The sequence below is a fragment of the Streptopelia decaocto genome (genome assembly GCF_964273445.1).
Source record: "Streptopelia decaocto genome assembly, chromosome: 3".
In the NCBI taxonomy this organism is placed as follows: domain Eukaryota; kingdom Metazoa; phylum Chordata; class Aves; order Columbiformes; family Columbidae; genus Streptopelia; species Streptopelia decaocto.
In genome coordinates this window covers 53391486-53414757 of record NC_138656.1, presented here as the reverse complement: position 1 = coordinate 53414757, position 23272 = coordinate 53391486, and the positions used below count along the sequence as shown (strand labels likewise).

General features: G+C 39.5%; 1 protein-coding gene across 2 annotated transcripts; it reads left to right on the top strand.

The window, feature by feature from the left end:
* The first annotated feature begins 721 nt into the window (after positions 1–721).
* Positions 722–22183, top strand: PPIL4 (peptidylprolyl isomerase like 4). Of its 2 annotated transcripts, none has more exons than XM_082049105.1 (13): positions 722–866; positions 1837–1904; positions 1997–2061; positions 3817–3934; positions 5811–5953; positions 6298–6394; positions 7912–8028; positions 9790–9914; positions 11583–11649; positions 12481–12592; positions 14112–14208; positions 14843–14981; positions 20760–22183. In XM_082049105.1, the coding sequence occupies exons 1-13, from the start codon at positions 797–799 to the stop codon at positions 20982–20984; spliced, it is 1443 nt and encodes a 480-aa protein (XP_081905231.1). In that variant the 5' UTR covers positions 722–796; the 3' UTR covers positions 20985–22183. The 2 variants fall into 2 exon arrangements, with proteins under 2 accessions (XP_081905231.1, XP_081905232.1); XM_082049106.1 differs by lacking the exon at positions 722–866 and adding an exon at positions 1056–1408.
* The last annotated feature ends 1089 nt before the right edge of the window (positions 22184–23272 follow it).

The following is a 23272-nucleotide window of genomic DNA, read 5'->3' as shown; positions in this document are numbered from 1 at the left end:
TTCCCATCAGATTAGCGACTTGAATCAACTCATTGTGCAGTGAGTGCCAGAGTGTGATCCGGAAAGAGGTGAAGACAGTGCAGCCCGTAATAGCAGCTCTGCGCAGGGGAGCAGCACCTCTTGCTTTGCCTTTGCATTAGTACCGCTGAAACACGTGAGACCGAGAACCACCATGCTATGGCATGAGTTGGAAGGGAGTAAATTTCGATTTGCTGGTCTGTGTTTTCAGTGTTGCCCCCAGTATCATAGGCTCCAGGCAAATACTGGGACTGCTAATAACTTCATAGCCCTCTAAATAATAACTGTGAGGTAAAAGGGGTTTTATTTGACTATGTAGCATAAGCACGCACCGCCCTCAGTGAGCACCACGCTCAAGAGCTGAATGATCAGCCTCAAGACGCCCGCTTTGCCGGAAGAGTTTGCTCCTGGGGGTGTCTCCATTTTCTGCTATCCCCTTCAGGAAGGGCTCCTGGGTCCTCTACCCCGGCTGCCTCCCGCCCTGTCGCCGCCGCGGGGAAGAGGCGTCGGGGCGCAGCCGCACCATATTTTCCCGTAGCCCCTGGGCTTGCGAGAACCAGAGGAACCGGGCGCGACAGTTGGCTTGTTTGATCCCGAGGATGTGAAAAGCTTCCAGCGCGGAGCTCTCCCTGCGCGCCCATGGTGCCCGCCCTCCCCACCGCCCGGGGCCTGACGGCGAGCGGCAGGGCCGCGCTGCCTCCGCGCCAAACTCCTCCGCGCCGCCAGAGGGCGCTGAGCGCCGACGGGCCGCGCCGCCGTGGGGAGGCGGGTGGCGGCCATGGCCGTGCTGCTGGAGACCACGTTGGGCGACCTGGTGATCGACCTGTACACGGAGGAGCGACCCCGCGGTAGGAGCGCGGCGGGACGGGGCCGGGGAAGCCGAGGTGGAAACCCTGAATAAAACGCCGGGAGGGCTGGTGATCGCGTCCGCCCTCCGCGCCCGGATGGCGCCTGACGCGGTCAGGAAGTGCCGGGTTTTAACCACGCGGCCTTGCTCATGGCGGCCGCTGTGGCGCTGCGGTGGGGGGGACGCGCCGGTCGCTTCCCTGCGGCTCTTGGGGTTGCGAAGGTTCCCGAGGTTTCCCGCCGCTCGGGAAAGGGGCCATTGGGCGGCCCCGAGCGCTGCCCGGCGGCGCCCCCGCCCCTGGGAGCGGGCCCGGCCCTTCGCTCGGGTGTCGCAGTTCGAGGCTTCGCTGCCGGCGCGGCCTCCTCGGGAAGCGGTGTCAGTTAGGGCAGCTTCTCCCAGCCGTGCTCACGTCGGGTCTCAGTCCCGGGATTAGATCCCAGTGGGTGCCAGGGTCTCCGTGGCCGTCAGCAGTCCCCGCGGGCTGCTCGTAGATATGTGTTTGAGGGACTTACAAGCATCACGTGCTGTTGAGAAGTTGTTTGGGTTTGGTTTTTGTTTTGTTTTTGTGTGTGTGTGTGTGTGTGTTTTTTGTTCGTTTGTTTTTTCTATTATGCGTTTATTATATGTGCAATGCACGGTTATTCAGAAAACTGAGGCAATGTAATATATTCTAAATGGAAAGGCAACTGTGATATTGTTTCTTAAGTGTTTGGAAGAATATTGTGGAGAAAAAAATGCACATTTCTGTATAGGTAGCTATAGTTAGGGCTCTCTGCATCACTAGAGGTAGGCTGGAGGGAGGCAGGTGTTACCTGTGTTACTTCTCCTTAGAGCATTTCTCACAGTATTTATAGGTTGTATCTTAACACAGTCTGCTCTGAACACACTTTTTCACACCTTGAATATATGTTACATTTGTACTTATTATATCTGGGATTTTCATTAGTAAATGTTGATATAATTTCTTACAGCTTGTCTGAATTTTCTGAAGCTCTGCAAAGTCAAGTACTACAACTATTGTCTTATTCATAATGTCCAGGTGAGTATTCTCAATTTTTTTTTTTTTTTTTTTTTTATGGTTGAAGTTCACAAACATGAAAGCAATATCTTATGTATTCTGCTTTGTGACAGAGGGATTTTATTATCCAAACCGGTGACCCCATGGGAACTGGCCGTGGAGGGGAATCAATATTTTGGTAAGTAAAACTTTTGTGTTACTTAATCGACAGAGAAGTTGTGTAGGAGAATAGGGGTTCCAGTTAGATTGTCTTCAGCTACCTCTTGGGGTAAAATTGCTGGAGGAAGGTAAGAATGTTGATACGTAAGCCTCTCTGGTTGTCTTTTTAATTTCTACTCTGCCTTTGGCCATTTATATTTTTTTATGGACAGTGTTCTATCTCTGACCTTAGAAGTGAAGTTGCAACTAACAAGTTGTACATAAATTTCAGTTTATTTAAAAGTTAGCAAATAACTATAGGTTTGGTTTTCTAGGAGAAGTATTATAACTAAGTGCTCTGTAGAAGGCAGAATCATTAGCAGTTTGTTACTACTTTTTATTTCTGTAACAAAATGTATTTAACTGAGCAGGAGGGGAATAGAGAGGCTATACTTGATTTCCTCTGTCTGTAAGAAAATAATCCTATTGCTCTGAAAATTTGAGTTCATTTTAGTCATGTTGAATGTGTATGAGGAAATAACTTCTTCCTTGTTTAAGATGTTTTCAGTGGTCATGCACATAAAAGTTGAAGAAATCATTCAGAGAGCTAGGATGGAAGTTAGCAAAGTGCATATGTTCTATATGATGCCCTTGAAATTGTTACTAAAAGTAGAATGAAAATTGCAGAGCAGAACTGAACCTGGAGTGCTGCAGAACACAGTATAGAGAGATCAAGCAGTTTGAGCAGAGGCAGAGTTGCTAGACCAATATCAACTTTTATAAGTCTGGTCTGTCAGAGCCTCTTAAATACAAAACCTTAAAAACCCGGATTACATGGATCACCACTCTGGTGATCGTGGAAGCAGTGTAATTGTGCTAAGCAGATGCAAGTCTAGATAGGTAAACTTGCCAGTCTGAGCTCTCTCTGCATGTGGGATATTCTGCTCTTTTGTAAGGACTGGTCTTCTGAGGCTCTTTGGTGTGTCAGATAGGGAGGTACAGTGTGCTGAGACAGTGGCCAGTTCTGTTGCACTACTAGCACAGTTTATCTGTGACAGTTTGTCTTTTCTATGTCTTCATTACCGCTGATGTCCGTGAAATTGGAATTTCTGTTCTTGCTACCCAGGAAGCTGGTGCAGGCAAAGTTTAATTTGAATCCTCTCTTCATAGAGGCTTACACACCTGCTCAGCAAAGTGTTACTACATTTGGGAAAATGTGTGTATTGACTATGCCTCTGTCAGTTATGGAGTGAGACAAAAGGAGTGATGTCAGGGTTAGGCTTGGAAAATTAAAAATAATGTAACAATTTGCTGTACCCCGTATATCTCAAATTACTGTATGCAGTCCTGTCTATGAGATGAACTAAGTCTACACATAGTTTTAGTGGCTTTTCATATATCTTGGAGGAGAAAGTTGTCACATAAATGATTGTTTTTATTGTGTGAATTAACTTCTTTTTATGGAACCTATTTATCAAAATATGCATTCGGTTCATGCCTTAGAAAAATGTTATATGCTACGTTTAAAAACATAAATACCACCCCTTTCACCCCCCCAAAAAAAAGCCACTATGAGGTGCCTCAAAGAAAAATCTGTTGTTGCCTGTAATATAAAGTGAATTATGTAAGTGTACGGGTCCATAAAAATGTGCATGGATGCAATGTCAATTCTGCTTTTATGTGAATGCCAATGTAAAATTCTTTAAGATGTTTTATTTACTGTTTCACAGCATTCTTTTATCTCACTTTTAAAAATTCCTTTGCCTTGTAACATATTTGTTATATATATTTTCAGTCAACTGTATGGTGATCAAGCTAGATTTTTTGAGGCAGAAAAAGTACCAAGAATTAAGCACAAGAAAAAGGGAACCGTGTCAATGGTGAACAATGGCAACGATCAGCATGGATCACAGGTCAGCATAAAGTGTTGGAAAGCCTTGGTACACATCTAAATAACTAAATGAAAATTCCTCGAATTTACAAAAAGGCACAACAATGACAGCATAATCTCAATAGCATCATCTTGTAATATGGTTAAAAGGCATGTAAAAAAACAGCCATAGGTAAAAATAGTATTTTGCCTAGTGTCCCAGGTGCCACTGGGTATATGATTACAGACAAGAAGGATGAAAATGCTCAGATTCAAATCCTGTCCTAGATTAATTTTATAAATTTTATTTGTTTGAATTCAGACCTCTTTTTTTTTCCCTTTGTTTATTTATTTCTGTTAATACCTTGATGTGATTTTGATAATTTATAGAATGGTAGTTAAATGGAAGTGAAAAGTAAGGAAACTGGATTTTAAAATAATCTTAAAACTTTCTGGTTATAACTTCATGTTAGTTTCAAAACTGAAATCATAACACAGTGTCCTCTGTATGGTTATGTAAAAGTGTGAACTAATAATACAGTGTAAGTTTGCTGTTTTATCCCAGTGCTGTTATAAAAGAATTTTTGAAAGTGGTGGTGTTCCCTGCTGTTCCCTGTTGCCATACACAAAGTTTTTGCTGTAGGTATAGTTAAAGCTCTAGTCTCATAGAATGATATTATTTCTAAATTATTGTTTTAGATGCATTGTCACTTTTATATATTAAAATGCCTCGTTTGTAATATCCATGTTTTGATTTTAGAAAGAGGGTTTTTTAATAATGGAAGAGCAATATAAACTAAGGTTTTATTCTGGCTAGAGTTTGTAATGTATGGAGTTAATTTTACTGCTTCCTTGCATTGTATGTATAAATTTGTTTGTTTGGGTGGGAAGTTTAGGAAGAAATGATGGTGCTTATACTTACATTTGAGAATACAGCCTTTTAGCATATACACAGGCATATGGGAATTAATGCGGTTCCCAGGAACGTTATTGTAGCTTCTGCCTTGGAAAAAAAAATTCTAGTAAGGAATTATGTGGAGTTGGCTTACAGATACAATGTAGCTTAGTGTAACCTATACCAAATACTAACCAGTCTTAACTGTGTTGTAGAGGAGTGAGATGTTACCAGGCAGATTGTAAAGGGTGGATATAATGGTTGTGTTTTGTTATTTGTGCATATCTGCTTCTTCCTCCTTTGTTCATTACCAAGTGTTCTTGGTCTTTGTTAGCAAGTGTTCAGTTGGTATCAATTTTGGTAGCTTCAGTTCTGTCCTAAAGCAAATCACCTGATTTGTGTTAAGATGCGTTTCAGTGCTGGGTCAAGCTGATCTAACTCAATGCTACTGTGTTCTAGTTCTCTCGATGCTCCTGCATCCTGGGTTTTGGGAGAAAAGGTTTTTTGAGGGAAGGGAAGGTAGAACTATGGAAGCTTTTGCCAGAATTGTGAAAATGCACCTGCTGAGTGCAGTTTGATGAACAGGTGATTTGAGCTCAGCTCACTGCTGCTGGGAAGGGTACTCTTAAACTTTCTGTCCTGGCCCTGCCTGCCACAACCTTTGCTGATCTTGCTCCACAAACCTACCTGGCAGATAACTTGTCGGCTCTTCCTTGGCCAGTCTTTTCTGCCAGATTACTGAGTCAAACCAATTCACAGGAAGATCCAGTGAACCAGTGGTGCAAGCTTGTGTGCGGGGAGACTTGCGTGAGAGTCTCTCTTCTTTGGGTAGAGGCTGCGAGCTGTCAGTTGGCTCACCGTGTTCTCAGGGCTCATGGAAGAAGACTAACCTTCTCCCACAGAAGTTAGGAAGAGTTTTTTTTTTCCCCACTGATTTCACTGAGAGTTGTGCTTCTGCTAAGGTAGAACTCAAGCCCTGAATTTTTCTGTTTACTGTTACTAGTGTTGTATATTCTTTTTTTAGTTTCTTATTACTACAGGGGAAAACCTGGATTACCTTGATGGTGTGCATACAGTATTTGGAGAAGTGACAGAAGGCATGGATGTATTGAAGACAATTAATGAAACCTTTGTAGATAAGGATTTTATCCCGTATCAAGATATCAGGTGTGACTGCTTTTAACTTTCCTTTTTGAGGAATATAAACAATCAATTATTCTTTTTTAGAAACAAGATTAGCATAGCGATATCAGGTGACCTATACATGGTATCTTAAATACTCTTCTATTCCACTGTTATTGCTAAAATAAATAGCTACTAAAATAAACAATTGTGTAAGAAAATGTGCAGCTATGTTGCCTTTATGCAAGCATCAGTGCTAGTATTTACAAGCATACGGTATGTTTGGCTGTTGGGGATGTAACTGAGGATCAGCGGGGCTGGTTTCCTGTTACTCGGGTAAAGAGTTTTATTTGCATGTGGCTGCTGATCTTGATTTTGTTTTCTGTAAGGATAAATCATACAGTAATTTTAGATGATCCATTTGAAGATCCACCTGGCTTATCTGTTCCCGATCGCTCACCAGAACCTACCAAGGAACAGCTAGATGTGAGTGCTTAATTTTATAAATTTTGTTTGAATTCAGACCTCTTTTTTTTTTTCCCTTTGTTTATTTATTTCTGTTAATACCTTGATGTGATTCTTATAATTTATAGAATGGTAGTAGCTTCTTGGGGAAAAGTTGGAAGAAATAATTGAATAAATTTGTCCCTATTAGTGGCCAGCACGAACTTGATCAAAATAAGAATTTTGTCTTTAAGACTTGTCTGTCACATCAGAGTGCACTATTTTTAGTACAGGAGGATAAGAGATGCTGCTGTACCGCGCCAGTTTGAATTCCGATATATGAAATGCTTGTCTGTTATTGGGGGCTATCGCTGTGTTTAGTCAAATACAGCTGCTTAATCTGTCAAGAAAAGAATAAAAAGGTGACTTGGGTGCTCTCTCCTGTGACTATGGTGGAGTTAAGTTTGAAAGTCCTAGTTTAGATTTCTAATTACAGTGTAGATAAGCAGAACATTCAGAGTATTCACCTTTGGCATTACTAGTTTTTTGTATTCTCTGGTGGAAGACAAAAATATAACTAATATTTATTAATATTAAAAGTGTCTATTGCTGTTTCCCTTTTAAATGTGGAATAGTCTGTGTTTCAGTAAAAGTAATCTTGGTTATTGAGTTACATCTGCAAGCATGCATACTGTTGTGGTGTATTTGTTCAGACAGAAGATAAAAATGTAATGGTAATTATTCATAACATACTCATAGCATGCAGTTATGAAGGTTGCTATGTGAGATGATCTCCTTGTGTAGAAACAGTTGTTTCAAGCAATGAATAAATTTGCTCCAAGGAATATTGGTTATTTTTAAGCTTAATAGATATAATTGCAAGATTGGAATTAGGCTTGCCTGCACTGTGTTTGGTCTCTGACATACCTTCAGATATATTAAATGGTATAAGCAGTTTAATAGCTCACTGCCAATGTCATGCAGATTTGAAAGCTTATACTTAGTTTTCTTCCCCCCAGCCTGTCTGAAGATACACCTTTTGGTGTAGAAATGTCTGTAAGAAGGGCAGCATTCTAGAGATGCTGATGAGGAGGAAAATTAAACCTCAAATCCTACCTAGGTGTAGATGTATAAAAATAAAATTCTTGTTGTGATATACTGTATTTAATACTTGAGTCTTATTAGACAACCACAGGTATTGGCACTGTTCCTTATCTTCATTTCTGGTAGATTAGAAATGAGTTAATGCTTGTGGTGAGATGTTGAGTATGAGATGGGAGTATAAAAGAACTCAGACTGTCTAGCTGAATATGATTCAAATTGGGTCTGAAAATTCATACATAGTTCATAGTGCCTGAAACACATGAGGATAACATCTTCTCTTTTTTAATCTAAGTGGGAAGAACAGAATTAAAGCCCAGTTCTGCAGAGATACAGTGCTTAAGCATTTTTCATGTCTTTGGGAGTGAGGGGGGAGGTAATCGAAGCAACAGTTGGAAAGTGATAAAGAATTTTTGGCCATGGCTTGGTAATAAATAGCTTTTTCTTTAATTCCTCAGAGTGGCAGAATAGGAGCAGATGAAGAAATTGATGACATGAAGGGACGGACTGCAGATGAAATAGAAGAAGTTCAGGCAGAAAAAGAAGCAAAAACTCGTGCCATTCTCCTGGAAATGGTGAACATCTTTCTGTATTTACCTTTTAGGTGTTGTTCCTATGTGTGTGCATGTTATATTAAGTCTAGGAGGATCTCTACTGTTTATCTTGAAATTGCTTATCTGATTATGATGTCATGGCCAGAATCTCTGCTATTAAATGTCTGTGGTAGAATGAAGGAGGCTGAGTATGAGCACTGGAGATGGTTTTCGGATAAAACCAGTGATACTTCATTTTTAAAGCCAGGATTAAAAATGAACCAGTGTAGACTTCATCAAAACTTGCTGGAAATGCATCCAACTAAAAAACGTATCATACACAGTATGCTGCTAAATGTCTTTAATCCTGGAAAAGGTTTAGCACATGCAGGAGAGAGCTGAGCTAATTTGAGATAATCTCTTCCCAGTACCTGTATTGGCACTGAGATTGTTTTATTAATGTATGTAATGGATGTTTTCCATCTGTGGGATTAGTTAAATTTAACACTGCTTAACTTTATGTTCTTCTTTCTTAAATACAATGTTTAGTAACTGACAGTTGTAAACTCTGTATAGTAACAAAAATTGTGAAAAGGCTTTGAAGTCTTACTTTTTTTTAAAGAAAACAAGCAAAAAAGCACAGACACTGTTGAACAACTAGCAAATTCAAATTGATGGTGAATAGATTGCAGTGGACTAATACCAAGGTCATTCCAGATGTGGCCACAGTGTTGCAGAAGATCTGCAGGTGTGGGCTCTTGTTTTGCAGCAGCAGTGGGGCTAATGACCTGTTTTCCAGATAAGGTTAGCTAAAAAAGGCAAGTGGAGTATGTGGGCCAGTGCAGTAATTTTCAGTGAGTATTGCTGAGTAGTATGCAATGGGGGAGCTATGTTACTTAAGGTGAAGAGATGAAGAACTAAGTGTACTGCTAGTTACACTGATTCGAAAAACCCCAACTATTAGTTCCGTTGTTCTTTTCTCAAAACAGTAAATTTCTCGGAGAGTGTCTTCTGGTTAAACTCTTTTTGTGTTCTTTTTGTGGAATTTGCTTCTTACTTGTGTTATTTTCTTCCTTTCTGTTATCTGATGCGCATTACCTTCTTGTTACCGTATTAATTGGAAGACAGAGATAAGTTGTTTAAAATATCACTAGTCTTTCGATCAGGTTTTAAAAGTAAGTGCTACATTTCAATAAGAGGAGGTATGTGTATTTGCATTTTCCCTTGTAATTTAATTTGCTGTGTCCAAAATGGGAATTTTGATCAAAGGTTGCAAACATGAAGGTTGTTTGTGCTGTAAACAAGCCTTACTTATAAGTAAGCATGAATGCTTTCTCCCTTCTATCTGAACGAAGTTGTATAATTGCAACTGCTCAGTCTTATCAAGCTATCTGAAATTTAAGCTGTTGCCAGATTTCAAGAAAAGGCAAGTTTATCTTAGGTGCAGACAGAGACTAGGGAATGGATCCAGTCCATTTTTGTTTTTATAACAGAGTGGCTCTAAAAGTACGCTTTCACCTTTTAGGACCGCGTGTTTGTTATGTTATGAACAGGGAAGGCAAGGTAGATATTTGTGACTTCCATGAAGTCCCAGTGGTGGAATTGCAAATAGATAATCATTTTTAGGTGCTATGGAAAACACTTTTTTATGACATTGAGTAGGAAAAACGTTTAATAATTTTTGATTTTGTGATAGGAATGTGTCTGAGATAATTCAGAAGATCTGTTGCCAGTGTGCTTGTGGCAATAAAATGTATAGAGCTTTAGGCAAAAGGGATGAAAGTATCTTTCCATATGCCACAGGTGGGGGACTTACCAGATGCAGATATCAAGCCACCAGAAAATGTACTGTTTGTTTGTAAACTGAATCCTGTGACCACAGACGAAGACCTGGAGATAATATTTTCACGATTTGGTCCCATTAAAAGGTAATTATTGTAAAATAGAAAAGAAAACCTTTGAAACTGAACTTGGTTCAGAAATTACATATTTAGAGTGGCATAGTGGCTCTCAACTCCTTTTCTAGTTAACATTGAAGTTTTTTTCTTTTTCTTTGTGTGTGTATGGTGGTGGTGGTTGTTGTTGTTGTTTTACTGTGCACAATTAGCATTCTTCCCCCATGCTCATCTTGTTGCATTTATCTATGTTGAATGTCATTTACTATCTTGTTGTTCAGACGGTCTCCTAAGAACTTGTCTGCAATTTTTTCCATCTTTATTTTTGCCACCTTTAACAGCTTAGTATCAACAGTGGACTCTCCTGATGACCTCTTTATGTTCTCAGTGAGAAATGAGTGTTTACTCTTACCTCGTCTTTCACATGTTTGTCAATGCAAAGATGTTTCTTATGCCATTGCTGCTTAGTTTCCCCAAAAGCCTTTGGTGCAGGAGTTTATTAGAATTTCCAGAGGAATTTTGAAAAACTGGATCAAGTAGAATATCATCCCACATAAGCATATTGACTCTTTCAGAGGACTTAACTGATTTATTCAGATGGTTGTGAATAGGTCCTGTTTATTCAGATGCACGCTGACTCTGTTCTGCGTTTAGTTGCTACCAGCTTGTATAGTACTGGTATATGGGCCGGCAGGCTTCCAGCTCCTTCACTAGACTTTCTGTGTGTGAGCAAAATTGGCATTGTTTGCCACTCTTACAACTCCAACATGATTTCTGGATGTCCTAGGGGTTTCTTATACTTTTTTTTTTTTTCCTCCATCAGTTTGTTCAGCACCTCTTCTGCAGTGCTTCCACTTTCAGATAGATTCTCTGAATAATCCACAAAGAAAGGTTCAGGCACAAGGTTCTTACCTTCTTTCTCATTGATGGCTACTGCAAAGAATTTATATAGCTTCTCTGCATAGCCTTGTTTTCTCTCTCTTTTCCTGGCTTGGTCATCTTTTGGATCATGTCCCCTAATCCTGATTTGTCACTTCTTCAATACACAAGGGGGAAGTTTCACCGTATTAAATCTCACCTTAATACTACATTTCCTGCCCTTGTTGCCTGTCTGACCTCCTTCAACATCCTGTAGTCAGAATTCTCATGTCATATAAGAGTTTGATAATACTGATGTATTACTGTATTGTTCCCATTTTGCATCTACTGATTCAATACTTAGGCTTCTTATTTTTGCCCAGTGAACTGTCTGATAAGAAGATGGTTGCTAAAGAGGTGGTTGTCAAGAAGAGAAAGTTTTTCACATGGTGTCTGTTTAAACTTTCTTTAAAATGACTGAGAAAACAGAATGTGATATTTCTTGTCTTTCTTTAGTGAAATGCAAAAAAATCAATAACAAATAATGTTGGAAAACAGATCTCTTGTTATACACTTTGTATTAACCACTTGCAAATTAACTGTAATAATTATTCAAGTAACGCTATGTGCGTTTTTTTCTGTGTAGACACCTTCACATCAGTAGAGGTCTCAGAATCAAGTGTTATACCTTCAAGGTGTTTTTGTTGTGGTGGGGGTTGTTTTGTTTGTTTGTTTGTTTGTGGTTTTTTTTTAGCTGTTATTCTCCCTTTGAAGCAGTGCTTCCCTATCCTATGTTTTTTGCTTCAGCAGCATTGACATTTTAATTTCATATAAATTTTTCAGCTGTGAAGTGATTAGAGACTGGAAGACTGGTGAATCTCTTTGTTATGCTTTCATTGAGTTTGAAAAGGTATGTTATTTTGGTATACTGTATAGAGTCTGCTTGTAAATGTTCATTTTTGGTCTGCTTCCATTAAGGAAAAACAGTGAAATCTTCAAGTGTGGGGTAGCTAATATTGTTCTCTTACTGACTGAGTTATAGAAGTTGTAGGTCCTAATCAAGACAAACATTTAAATCTTTCTCTGTTCAACCAAGCAATACACATACATTTTTCTTAGTTTGTCTTGAAACCAGTAGGAGGAGAAATGGATGCCATTTTTTCCCAGAGCACTTTAGGACTTTGAAGAGTTAACGAAGCGAGTGCTAGGAGAAAAAAATAGGCATGAAAGAGAGGAGGGAGTCTGAGAGAAGGTAGATAGTGTCCTGTATTGGGCTTGTAAATGATGCTTGCTTTAGCACTGTGGTGCTCTTACTGTGAGATTGATTGAGATTGATAGTAAAAGTTCTCTTGATGGTGCATAGTTTCTTGTTTGCTAATCTCTCTAGTCTGTGAGGAAGACTGGAAAACACTTTTCTTTAGCCTAGTTATGTACTTAAAATGGAGACTTATTAGCTGTCCTTTTTTTCCTTATTTTTCTGGATGTTTTACATGTGCCAAACACGTAGCTGGATTGTCAAATTTTTAAAATAGTGAAATGAACTGAAGAAATGGAATTTGAAGTGTTTTCATTTGGACAAAGCATAACTTTATTTTGAAATGGCACAATGCAAGAACTGTGCTGTATGCAATTTTAGAAAAAAATGTATGACATTAAGCAGCTGAATTTGTGTTTGAGCTCTTCAGTGAATATTTCTATGAAATAATCATGACTCAAAATTTTCTGAAAACATTAATATCAGGAGGAAGACTGTGAGAAAGCCTACTTCAAAATGGACAATGTGCTGATAGATGACAGAAGGATACATGTGGATTTTAGCCAGTCTGTTGCAAAGATTAAGTGGAGAGGAAAAGGTAGGTACACTTGTGATTCTTTGGCTCTCATAATTTAGTGAGTCTTAACTTCTAGACTTTAAGTATTATATAAAGAGAAGCAATTGTTACGAGTTTAAATCTTCTCATCTTCAGGAATATAAGTTTTCCTGGTACTGTAATAAATAGAGCAACACAGTTGCTAGCTCTTCACTTGTTCCATATGAAAGAGTAGAACAGTTTACTATTACTGTTGTATTAATGTTACATTACCATGGATTGCCTTTTTATCAGATGTATTTTTACCAATAAAGTATTTGTTCCTTTCAAGTTCTAAAAGAGGTGTTTTTTTGATATTACTTATTAAGAAAATAATACCCAGTACATTGTTACTTTCTAGTTTCCTTATTCGCTGTGTGACATTTGGTTGTATACAAGAAGTAGTCAGTATTCAGGCCAGGGATTTCCCCTCTTCACCTCCTGTGGGTCAGGCATATTGCATAGCAGACTGTATTTTGTAAAACCCAATTCCAGATGTTCGAGGATGTTTGGGGAGCTAAAAGATGGCAGGAGGGCTGGATACAGTGGTTATTTAGTTGTTGAGGATGTGAGGAAAACTGGAATTGGAGAGGTGACTGCATTGCAGTGGTGACGTTCTTGTGTCTCTGCCTAAAAATGCAGTCAGCACTCAACTGTTTGCACTGAGGCCTAGTTGTGGACACTGAGGTACTAGAACTTGTCCTGCACAGAGCTGAGATGACTTTGTAATCTATACCATACTCTGCAGTTCATCCTGTTCTAAGTGACTACATGGAAGACTTCTCTTTATCTGGATAATTTAAGTCTAAATTGTACTAAATATTGGAAAGCTAACTGTATTGTCATCTTGTTGTAGTTATATGGTACTTAAAAATGTCCTTCCATCCTGAGTAGCCACTTCTGACCCAGCCAGTTAATATTGGCATTTTAAGTATGACCATGAGGTGGCAGCACATCGCTGTAGAATAGTTTATTAATCTGTGAGCTGGAGCTGTCAAGTGAGTAGTTGGAAAATAAAATTTGTCATGCCCCTCTTTAATCAAGACATATCAATTTTTTTGATAGTTTCCCATTTGAGTTCCAAAGCTGTAGCTGGCTCAGGTTTCTCTTTGCGCAGCCCAGAATAAAAAGTCATTTAATAATGAGAATAGTCTGTAGACATTAAAGGTAACAGAATTGTAAGTAGTGTGACATAGAACCTGTAATCACAGTTGGACTAGTTGCTAAGTCCTGCTTTGTGGTGCTGTTCATGCATTGTCTCCACTGGACATGAGTGAGGAGAAAGCCATATGTTGGTTAATGGCATTTGCAAGCAAGAGAAGGACAAAAGATCACAACTTGTCCTGCTCCCTTCTACTCTTACCCAGATGTCAGTGTTGTTTCTGGAACTGTATCCTGCTATGAATCTCCCTATGGTTACAGAGAGCCCTTAAATTCATAAGCAGAGCTTAGTCATAGGTGTGGATCTTGTTTGTTTGTTTGTTTTCAGTTGAGTGAATTGAATATATTTTTCTGTGGACAGGTGGGCGGTATACCAAGGACGATTTCAAAGACTATGAAAAGGAACGTGACAAATCTTCAAAACTTGCTCTGAAAGAGAAGGTAAAACCAAAGCAGGAGTATCCTTTTCTGTTCAAAGGATTTTTTTGCTCTAAGTACAGTTTATGAAAACAGCTTGGAAAAGACTTCTTAAAGCTTGCCAAGTCGGTGTTTCGCTGCTGCTTCATACAACCATTTGTTGTTTGAGATGGAATTACGCATTTTTCATGTTTCATTTGATGACTTCGATGAACTTAGTCAAATCAGAATGTGCTGTTTCACTTCCATGTTGTGTGCAAGTAATTAATGTTCCCAGCCCAGAGCCCTGGAATGACATGTGGCGTAACAGAGTTGTAAGTAGTTTCACAAGGGACCTGCTGCATCCAGAATGAGACCATATTAGTAACTAAATCATACTCTATGATTCTACTTTGCCCGTGGTGAGCATGAGAGAAGACCACAGCTTGTTCAGCTGTCCACAGGCAGAAAAGAAAGGAGAATTGGGACCTGGCTGTACTGTTTAACAGCACAGAATTCAGTCAGTTTAGCACACGGAGTTTTTTCAATGTGTATGGTCCTGTTCTAATTGAAATATATACTAAGTCTTGGTAAACCCTGGTCTGATAAACATGGGTCTGTTTCTTGTTTGCTTTCTGAGCTTTTATGTTCTGCTATTTATTAAGTAACAGGTCTGTCCTTAACCAACACTATCAGTACCAAGTATGACCTTGTGCTGGACGAGGATATAGAAGAGTCTCAAACAAGTCAATCACACTTGGCTAAAAAACAGAAGAAGAAAAAGCACTACCACTCTGAAGATGAGGAGGATGACAAGAGGACCAAAAAATCTAAGGTACTAACCTCTTTGTGCATTAACTTGATACCCATTTCTTGTTCTAATAAGAGAAGCCAGGAAAAAGAAGTCTGATGTTGGACTGAGGATATGGTGTGCAAAGTCCCATGAAATACAGCAGTTGTAAATGTACAGAAGGCTGATGTTAGTATCTGATTATGAGAGAGGCTTTCCAAATCTTCGTGGACTTTTGAAGCTTGGCACATCTGAATGGCTTTTTGCCAAAACATCCTGAAGAGGCATTGTAGCCTGTCATAAAGTAGGAGATCTTCAGCACTTTGAACCTGTTGTTCACATATCCCCACTCATAAACCAGTAGTTAATCATATTTCATGAATGCAAACTATTTCTCATTTTCTTACCAGGCTAGCCTGTGTTGGCTTTTTCCCCTATGGAATCAGACACACAGTCTTTTTGCATTATCTTTTTTTAGTTTTCCTTAACTGTTTTGGAAGCCTTTTGGTAAAATCTGTATGCAGGTTTGCTTGCATCTGTATTGTGCAAGCATACGGTGCTGTAAGACTCAGACTGTGGAGGAGATCATCAGAAAGCAGTAGCTCTGTCATTCCTTAGCTCCACTACAACCTGTCAGGTCAGCATTCTCATGTTTCTGTGAACTTGGAATAGTCAAGATGTTGATGTTTCATGGAAGCGCTGTCTGAAATGATAAAGTGGAGGGTTAACCAACATTGAAGTGTGAGCATTAGGAAGAACTGAGCTAAGCTGAAAAAAAAACCCCACAACCCAAACCCCAATATTTATAGTAAATAAAGCCATTTTCCTGGCATGAGTTTTGTGTGCCGCTTTAAGTTCTGTGTACAGAGTGTGTACATGATTTGGTTGTTCCATTGCATTGCTCCTTGCTGTGATACTAAAAAAACTGTTCTCATTAACATTAGCAATTATTTTTTTTTTTTAGTGCCACCAGTAAGCCCTATTGCTCGTTTGTGGTACAAGTCTTTTTGTCACTCTTTGTATCCTAATTCAGCTGGGATCCTTTGGGTGGAGGGAAGGGGCCTGTGCAAATAATGGAAGTCTTTGTTGGAGCATCTACCTACAAGAGGACTGAATAAATGTTGGTTTAGACTTCCCCTTATCTTTTTGACTCATTGACACTGTCACTTTAACATTCTTGAAACAGATATTTCTGGAAGTAGTCTTTGTTCTTGATGGTTCCGAAATTATACGTGTGAAACTGTCTGGTTTTGCATTGTCAGCAGAGAACATTTTAAAATCCTTGAGATGTCTCAACCCCTGCAGGTCATACAAGTGCTGGCAGCAGTAGACTGTTAACCTCTGTACAATTGTTACAAGTGCACTGCAAGACACATTAGCAGTGGATTTCATAGCACAAAAATGCGAGCTTGGTGCTGTTTCCAGGCTCTGGTAATTAGTGATTTCTAGTGCTTGACTCTTATGTCTTCTTTGTATCTTTTTGTGATTTAGTCACCTGCTCCTATTGTGATTTGTTCCTGTAGTCTACTGCTGTATTCTGGTATCATCTTCTTTGCCTCTGCTTTTCTCTCTGCTGCTCACCTTCAGCTGTTTCAGTGTAAATAGCTTACCCTTCTTATGTCCAAAACCACAGGTGAAGGCTTACGCTGCTGGCAAGCAACACAGTTGCCCCTTGGAGCTGTGAAAATGAATTTATGTGAAGAATCTTTCTCTGTGTCTGTATTTTAATATTCTTGTTAGTGTGTATTGTATAGTATGTACATACTGATAAATATCTAGTCAGTCTGATTTAGAGATTCAGTAAGTGTCTTGCGCATGGCCCTTTCCAAATGAAATCTGCAAGCAGCTTAGTTGACAAATCCTATTTAGCATATGCAAAATGAACGGTAGCATTTTTAATATAGGCAAACAGAACATTTTCCCTTAACCCTATTTTGGAAATATTAGAATATATTTGAGGTAAGAACTTTAAAACAAAAGAACAGCAGACCTTCTTCAACTAGTGGGCCAAAGATCACAGTAGCCATGCTTCAGACATAAACTTCCACCCTGAGCCGCTAGTGTGGAACAGATTAACAGAGAACAGAGTATTATAATGGGAAGTTCTGGCAACTGAAACTTCAGTTTGTGCTGCCAGATCCAGCTATGACTGAAGGGGGTTTATTTTCTGAATAGTTTCCATGATGTTGACATGTTTGTCTGTTCTCTTGCTGGTTTTTCTTTAGTATATTTTGACTCATCCTTTTCTTAGTCTGACACCCCTTTCCTGAATCTTCAGCCTCTGTGTTGTTGTTCTAAGAGCATATTTTTGAGTGCTGTGCTGTTTCACTTAATTCCAGAGGGTATAAGGGGTAGGGTTGTGGCTTCCTTTTGGCAGGTAACAGGATGTGGGTCTGGAGCAGGAGGCAGCTCTGCTGTGTGGGTTTGTGAATGTGATTTGGTAGAGTTTTTTTGAATACAGATCACACTTCTGCCTGAGATACATATTATGTCTTTGTTCCCTTTCCAGTTTTCCTTGTGTTTTTTGGTTTCTTGGAATTTTTTTTTTTTTTTTTTAAGATAACTGGATCAGTGGAGGAGTGTTACATATCCAATTTCTGAGACACAGGGGCTTCCTGACTTCCATGTTTCTGTAGTGTATGGTTTTGTCAAAGATATTGATTTTTCTGGTTTTAATTTCCTGCTCTTATTGCTTATTGGACACTGTTCTCTTTATATTCATGGTAAAGTTTAATCAAAATCTCCCTCCTGAAAAGGCTGTCTCTATTTGTTTGCTCCTTTTAACCTGTAACTAGTGTGCTTAACGTATGTAGAGGTGGCTTATTTGTTCTGCTTTTGTGTTCATGGTATTTCTAGCTGATTTACCTGGAAGTGTAGTTTGGCAAGCCATGAACTTCCAGAGTCTTTCGCCCTTTTTATATTTCTTTCCTCATGTGTGTTCACCAACACAGTGCTGGATTAAGAATTGGGGTGGTCATCACTTATTCATTGACTGACAAGAGGCTGTGATCCTGGATTGAGAAGTCTGCACTTCAGCAATAAGAGAGCCTCTTTTTAAGTAGGAATCTTTTTTTCTTCTTCCAATGGGAAAACAACATGTTTCTGACTTGGATAGGGCATAGAAGATTTGATTTCAAAATACTGTAGTAATTGTAAGTGTTTAAAAAATTGAATTTTTTTCTGTGCCAAAGGTTTTAAAAAGTTAGTCTTATTTAAGTGGAAAGGTAACTGATTTTTTGGGGGAGGAACTAAGATGCAATTAATTCTACTAATTTAAATAACTACCTTTTTTTCTTTATTCAGTGATCATATTAGGTACTGTGACAACCTTTTTGTCGCATTTTCAGACTTGCCTTGTGGACCTATACTCTAAATGCTTCTGTGAAGATCATTGTGCTTAGATGGCTCCATGCTTATATGACTTTTTTAATCCTTTCAGTAAGGTGCCCTGCTCTGTGTCATTCAGCGTAGACTAGTTATCTTCACTTTCGAGTCTTCACTAACCTGGGCCAGTAGCCTGTCTCCAGTGTTGGCTCGGTGGATTTGTCAGCTAAATGCTGTTCTGCTTTCCTCCTGTTTCTCTTTGTGCTGGAAGGAAACTTCAGCAACAAACTAGCTAGAAAGCAGCAGTGCACCAAGCCCACCATCCGTGTTTCTTACCGGGATTTTTTGTCTTGTTCCTCTCTACTCCGCCACCATTTTTTCCATCTTCTGATGTTTACTCAGGTCCTTCCATAAAGGGGCTTGAAACCTGTCTTGTTCAAACAGATGGAGACTGAGGCTTTTGGGTACAAGAGTAGTATGGCTGTGCATCATTCTGAAGATGGACAAACTTCTTATGAATAGCTGGAGTCACCACTCCTTTTTGATGGAATCAGGTTTTAAAATCTGTACTGGAATAGAGGTTTGACAGTAAAGATGTGGAATAAGTATTTGGCCACCAGTGAGATTACTGTAACCAACAGCAGCAGAAATTTTTTTAAAATATCAAATCTGTGATTATGGATGTGTGTATTGGTCCAGGAGTTGCTTATTTTAACTCCAGTATTTCAGCGTTATCTACGTAATTCTAAAGGTGATGTTTCCTCTGGGAGTTTGCTCTGGAAACCATCCTGATCACTGCCTTTCTGCATAAAAATTCTGCTTCAAGTAGAGTGTTTCTTCACCATTCTTTTAAATAAATTTGCTTGTTTGTACATGTGGTGTAGGTTTTAGCCATACAATTGCGAATGCTACTCTCATAAGTAAGTATTTTTAAAAATGAAAATTGTATCTGAAATGAAGAAATAAATTCTGCATAATTTAATGCAGGCATTTTTCATAGTTTGTAATGATCTGTGTCTAATAGTGGTGTTACTAAAATCCTGTAAAATGGATAAAATGGTATCTGTCTACTAGAGCATACAATGATACTAAACTTGGAAGTGATCATGCCTTCAAAACACAAGTGCCAAACACCTTCTCAATAGCAAGTTGTATATGTATCTTTCTGCAGGATTATGAAACTCCTTTTGTATTTTGTTTTGCTGTATGTCTTAGTTGAATAATAAGATCAAAATAGTGGCAGTGCTTGAAAACGTTAGTTCACATGTTGTGTATTAAGAAAATCTATTTAGAGTTTTAGAGTTCAACTTTCTAAGTGATCTTTATCTTTTTACTTTTAAAATTGCCATGATACTATGGCCTGTACAGGTCTTGAAGTCTCCACATAGTTGTTCTAGAATGTGCTGTGCCTTGATCTTGTTAGTGTGACATTTCACAATCTGTGTAATTAAGCCATCTTTCCTTCATTTACTAATGCAGAGTCTCAGTGTCTGCTGGGTGCAACAAGTGAAGTAGGTGTTCTACTGACCGAAATTCCTCCTTTGTTACATAAACCCCATTTGTCTCCAGAGCAAATCTGTTCTATGTGCTGAGTCACTCAGCATTCTTGGTGATGGTATGCAGAAAGCCTGGGAAATTAAAAAATTCCTCATTTTTTGGCTACCTGAACTTGCAGCATTTTTTTAAAGAGTTTTTGTGTGTGTGCTGAGACACCATTACCACTTGTAGTACATAGTGTTGGTCTCTCATTTTTAGGCCATTTTAAATCAGGTAGACTTGTACCCCTTAGGGTGTATTATGTCTGCGTATGAGTGTATCCTTGTGTATTTTTCTTTATGGCTCATACCCATCAGCCTGCAAATTGCAACTAATTTTTAATTACCTAATTGTCTGACTGATTCCCCAGGTTGCCTTTCCTTGTGGACTTCTAGCTTCAAGGAAGTGAAATAGTTTGTGTGCATGTGTGTGTAGTTTTGGTCTTTGTAACAGTGTTGTTCATTTTTCCAAAGCCTGGAATTTAGACCATTAAGGGTTATTACAGGCAGGTCTTAAAAAGTGTTCTGCATCTTTGTAGCACTGGAATGCTTGTGGGGCTTGAACCAAAACCTATGATGGAAATACTTCCATTGTTTAGATAAGGAGTCAAAATCCAAATCTAGCTTTGAAGCTTGTGTGATGCTTATTGAAGAGTTTGATACTATCCAAGTTGAATACCTGCTATAACTGTTTTTTGCTAAAGTTCCTTAGGAAATACAAGTAGTAGCATGCTTGGCAGCCATGCTTTTTTCCATAAATGCTGACAAAAGCTGCGGACTTATCATCTTCATGTAGCTGCAGTGGGGATTTTTTAATGTGTTATCTTTTTCAAATCATGGATGTCAATCTATTTCAGGTAGTACCAGCCTTAGCTAAGGAACCAACCATGCTTGACTCTTTTCTAGTTTTCTCCATGTCTTTGTGTTTGTCTGTAACTGCATATCTATCCAATTCCTCTGACAGGATTCTGATCGAAAACATGAAGGAGAACGCTGTAGAGAGAGGATGAAGAGTGAGAAGAAAGACAGGCATCGGAGTCGCAGCCGATCTCAAGAGAGAGACTACACATACAGCAAACAAAGAGACAAATACAAAGAAGACTTCCGAATAAGAGACTGGGATAAAAAAGCACGCAGAAGCAGAAGTCCTAAGAAATCAAAAGACAAAGAGAGGTCCAAATACAGATGAAGGACAAAAAAAAAGAGAGAGGGGAACTAAAATATGTTAAAATCTGTTTCTTCCAGCATTTCCATCATTCTGTCGCATGGATATGCAGTTACTGGATAAAAACAGTTGCCTTCTGTTGGCAGCTTGGCCTTATAATTCTACAAATGCCCAGTGTACGACTGTTAGAGTAAGCCTTGATTCCAGAAAGGTTGTTTCAATAAAGTATTACACTTTAGTGAAATGATTTGAGTCTTCGATGAGGAATATTGTCTAAAGTTTTTTGGAAACATAAACATGCACTAACAAGTGAATTGCCTTTCTCCCCTGTGAAGAGGTTTGCAGAACGTACCTCCTGTCTACTAGGAGGCTGTGTTTATCTTTCAGCACTTTCAGATGCTATGGTACTGAGAAGACCTGGGGAGACAGAAATGTGCTGTGCACACTCCTTCCAGAAGTGAGCAGATACCATTTGTATATGAATACTCAAAACTCTTTTTCCTTCCTTTAAAATTAAGTCATTCTGGTTGGTTTAGCCCTGTCAGCTCTGTTTGTTGGCTCCAGTGTGCAGCAGTGGTTAAAGGCACTGAATTGCTGCTCTGCTGCCTGCAAGGGCAATGGGAGTGCTGCACCGTAATCAGTAGCACCTATTTGCTCACTTATTCACACAGATCACTTGGCCTTGTGGCATTGCTGGAGAATGACCCTCAAAACTGAGATTCAGTTGATACTTGGCCCATCTGGCCTCTGTAGTGTCAGGGGGATTCAGCTGCTATTCATGTCAGGCAGGTTCTGTTGGGTGGGTAAGAAAGAAGACAACAGTCTCTAGTAGAATTAGCAGAATAACAGAATTTGTAAGTTGCGTTGTACTTGCCAAAACTGAAGTGGGATTAATTTTCAGGTTTTGTGGCAGAAGTAGGTAATAACTCATAATCTATAGAGGAATGCAGGTGGTGTTATCAGGGCCTGGGTCCTAGTGAAAGCTGACAGGCTCTTAAATGTCTGGCTTGCTCTGATAAACAAGACCTCGCCATTTAAACAGTGTTAGCCAGTATGATACATTCTAAGAACATGTGTGTCGTCTTCTTTCTCTCTAAAGAGAGATCTCACATTGTTAGGAAGGGAGGGGAGACATGAGTAATAATATTTGTCTTTTCTTCCCTTTCATGAAATGTGACATCTTGGAGGCATTCTTCTTTGATTAATAAATTTAATTTTTTTCATTTGTGATTGTGTTTTTTCTGCAATATTTGCTGTAGTGTCTGATTGTAATATGTAATAAGATTTTATAGCTTGATACCTCTTATTGGAATGTGATCTGCAGGACAAAGACCAAGCCAAGAAGAGTCGCTGGAGATTGCTGTGCCTGCAGAGCCAGTAGCTCTGCCTGGCCAGTGCATTTGGATGGGCTGTGTGCCAAAAGTGAACTTCTGATTGAGATGCTTCTATGGAAGGCTGGTACTAGAGGAACAAAAGCAGCTGCCTACCCAACAGGCCAGATGCCTAGAATATTCAGCCCCAAGCTGAGAGACGATAGTGAAGGTATTGTGTAATATATGGGAATGTGCTTTCCAGCAGCATCTCTCCTGTGGTTTGTTCAAGATTAAGTGTATTTGGCTAAGAAGCTGCCTTTTGCTGAATCTCTCTAATTTTTGTGTGCTTCAAAGCGGGGAACTAGAAATCTGGGGTTTCCATAACTGCCTCCTGACGAAGGTTTCTGAGCCCCTGGGTACATGCAGGGGCCTGTGCAGTCCCTGCAGAGTCTGAGCAGAGCGTGGGGCTCGTGGTCCCAGGGGAGAGGTGAACAGGAGAGCTGGAGCCAGGGACTGAGCACTGCTCACTGAGTGCTGCCCACTGTTCCCATCATAAAGTTTCTGCCTTCAGTCTGGGCGTAAAAAGACTTCCACAGAACTCTGCTAGACCAGGATGTTTGGGGTAGTGCTGCTGCGGTAGGTTTGCTCTTCCTGCTTTTAGCCTGCTTTTTTTTTTTAAATAAGGTTTGCGCTGCCACACTGTCCTCAGTTCTTCTTTCACAGCATGTATTTAACGTGCAAAAAATGTTGGCTAAATTTCACAAGGATGTAAGGATCTGGAGATGCTAATGCACTTGAGTTCTTGCTGCTTTTAGGAAATGGCAGTCACAGACTAAAAAAACACACTGGAAAAAAGAGCCTGGATTCCTGCTGACCACCATGGGAGTGATGATAAAAGTGACTCAGCAGCATGAAGAGCTTCAGCAGACATTCCCAGGCTTCAGCCAATCTCCAGCCACCTATGGGACATACAGAACTTGATATTTAAAATCAAACACC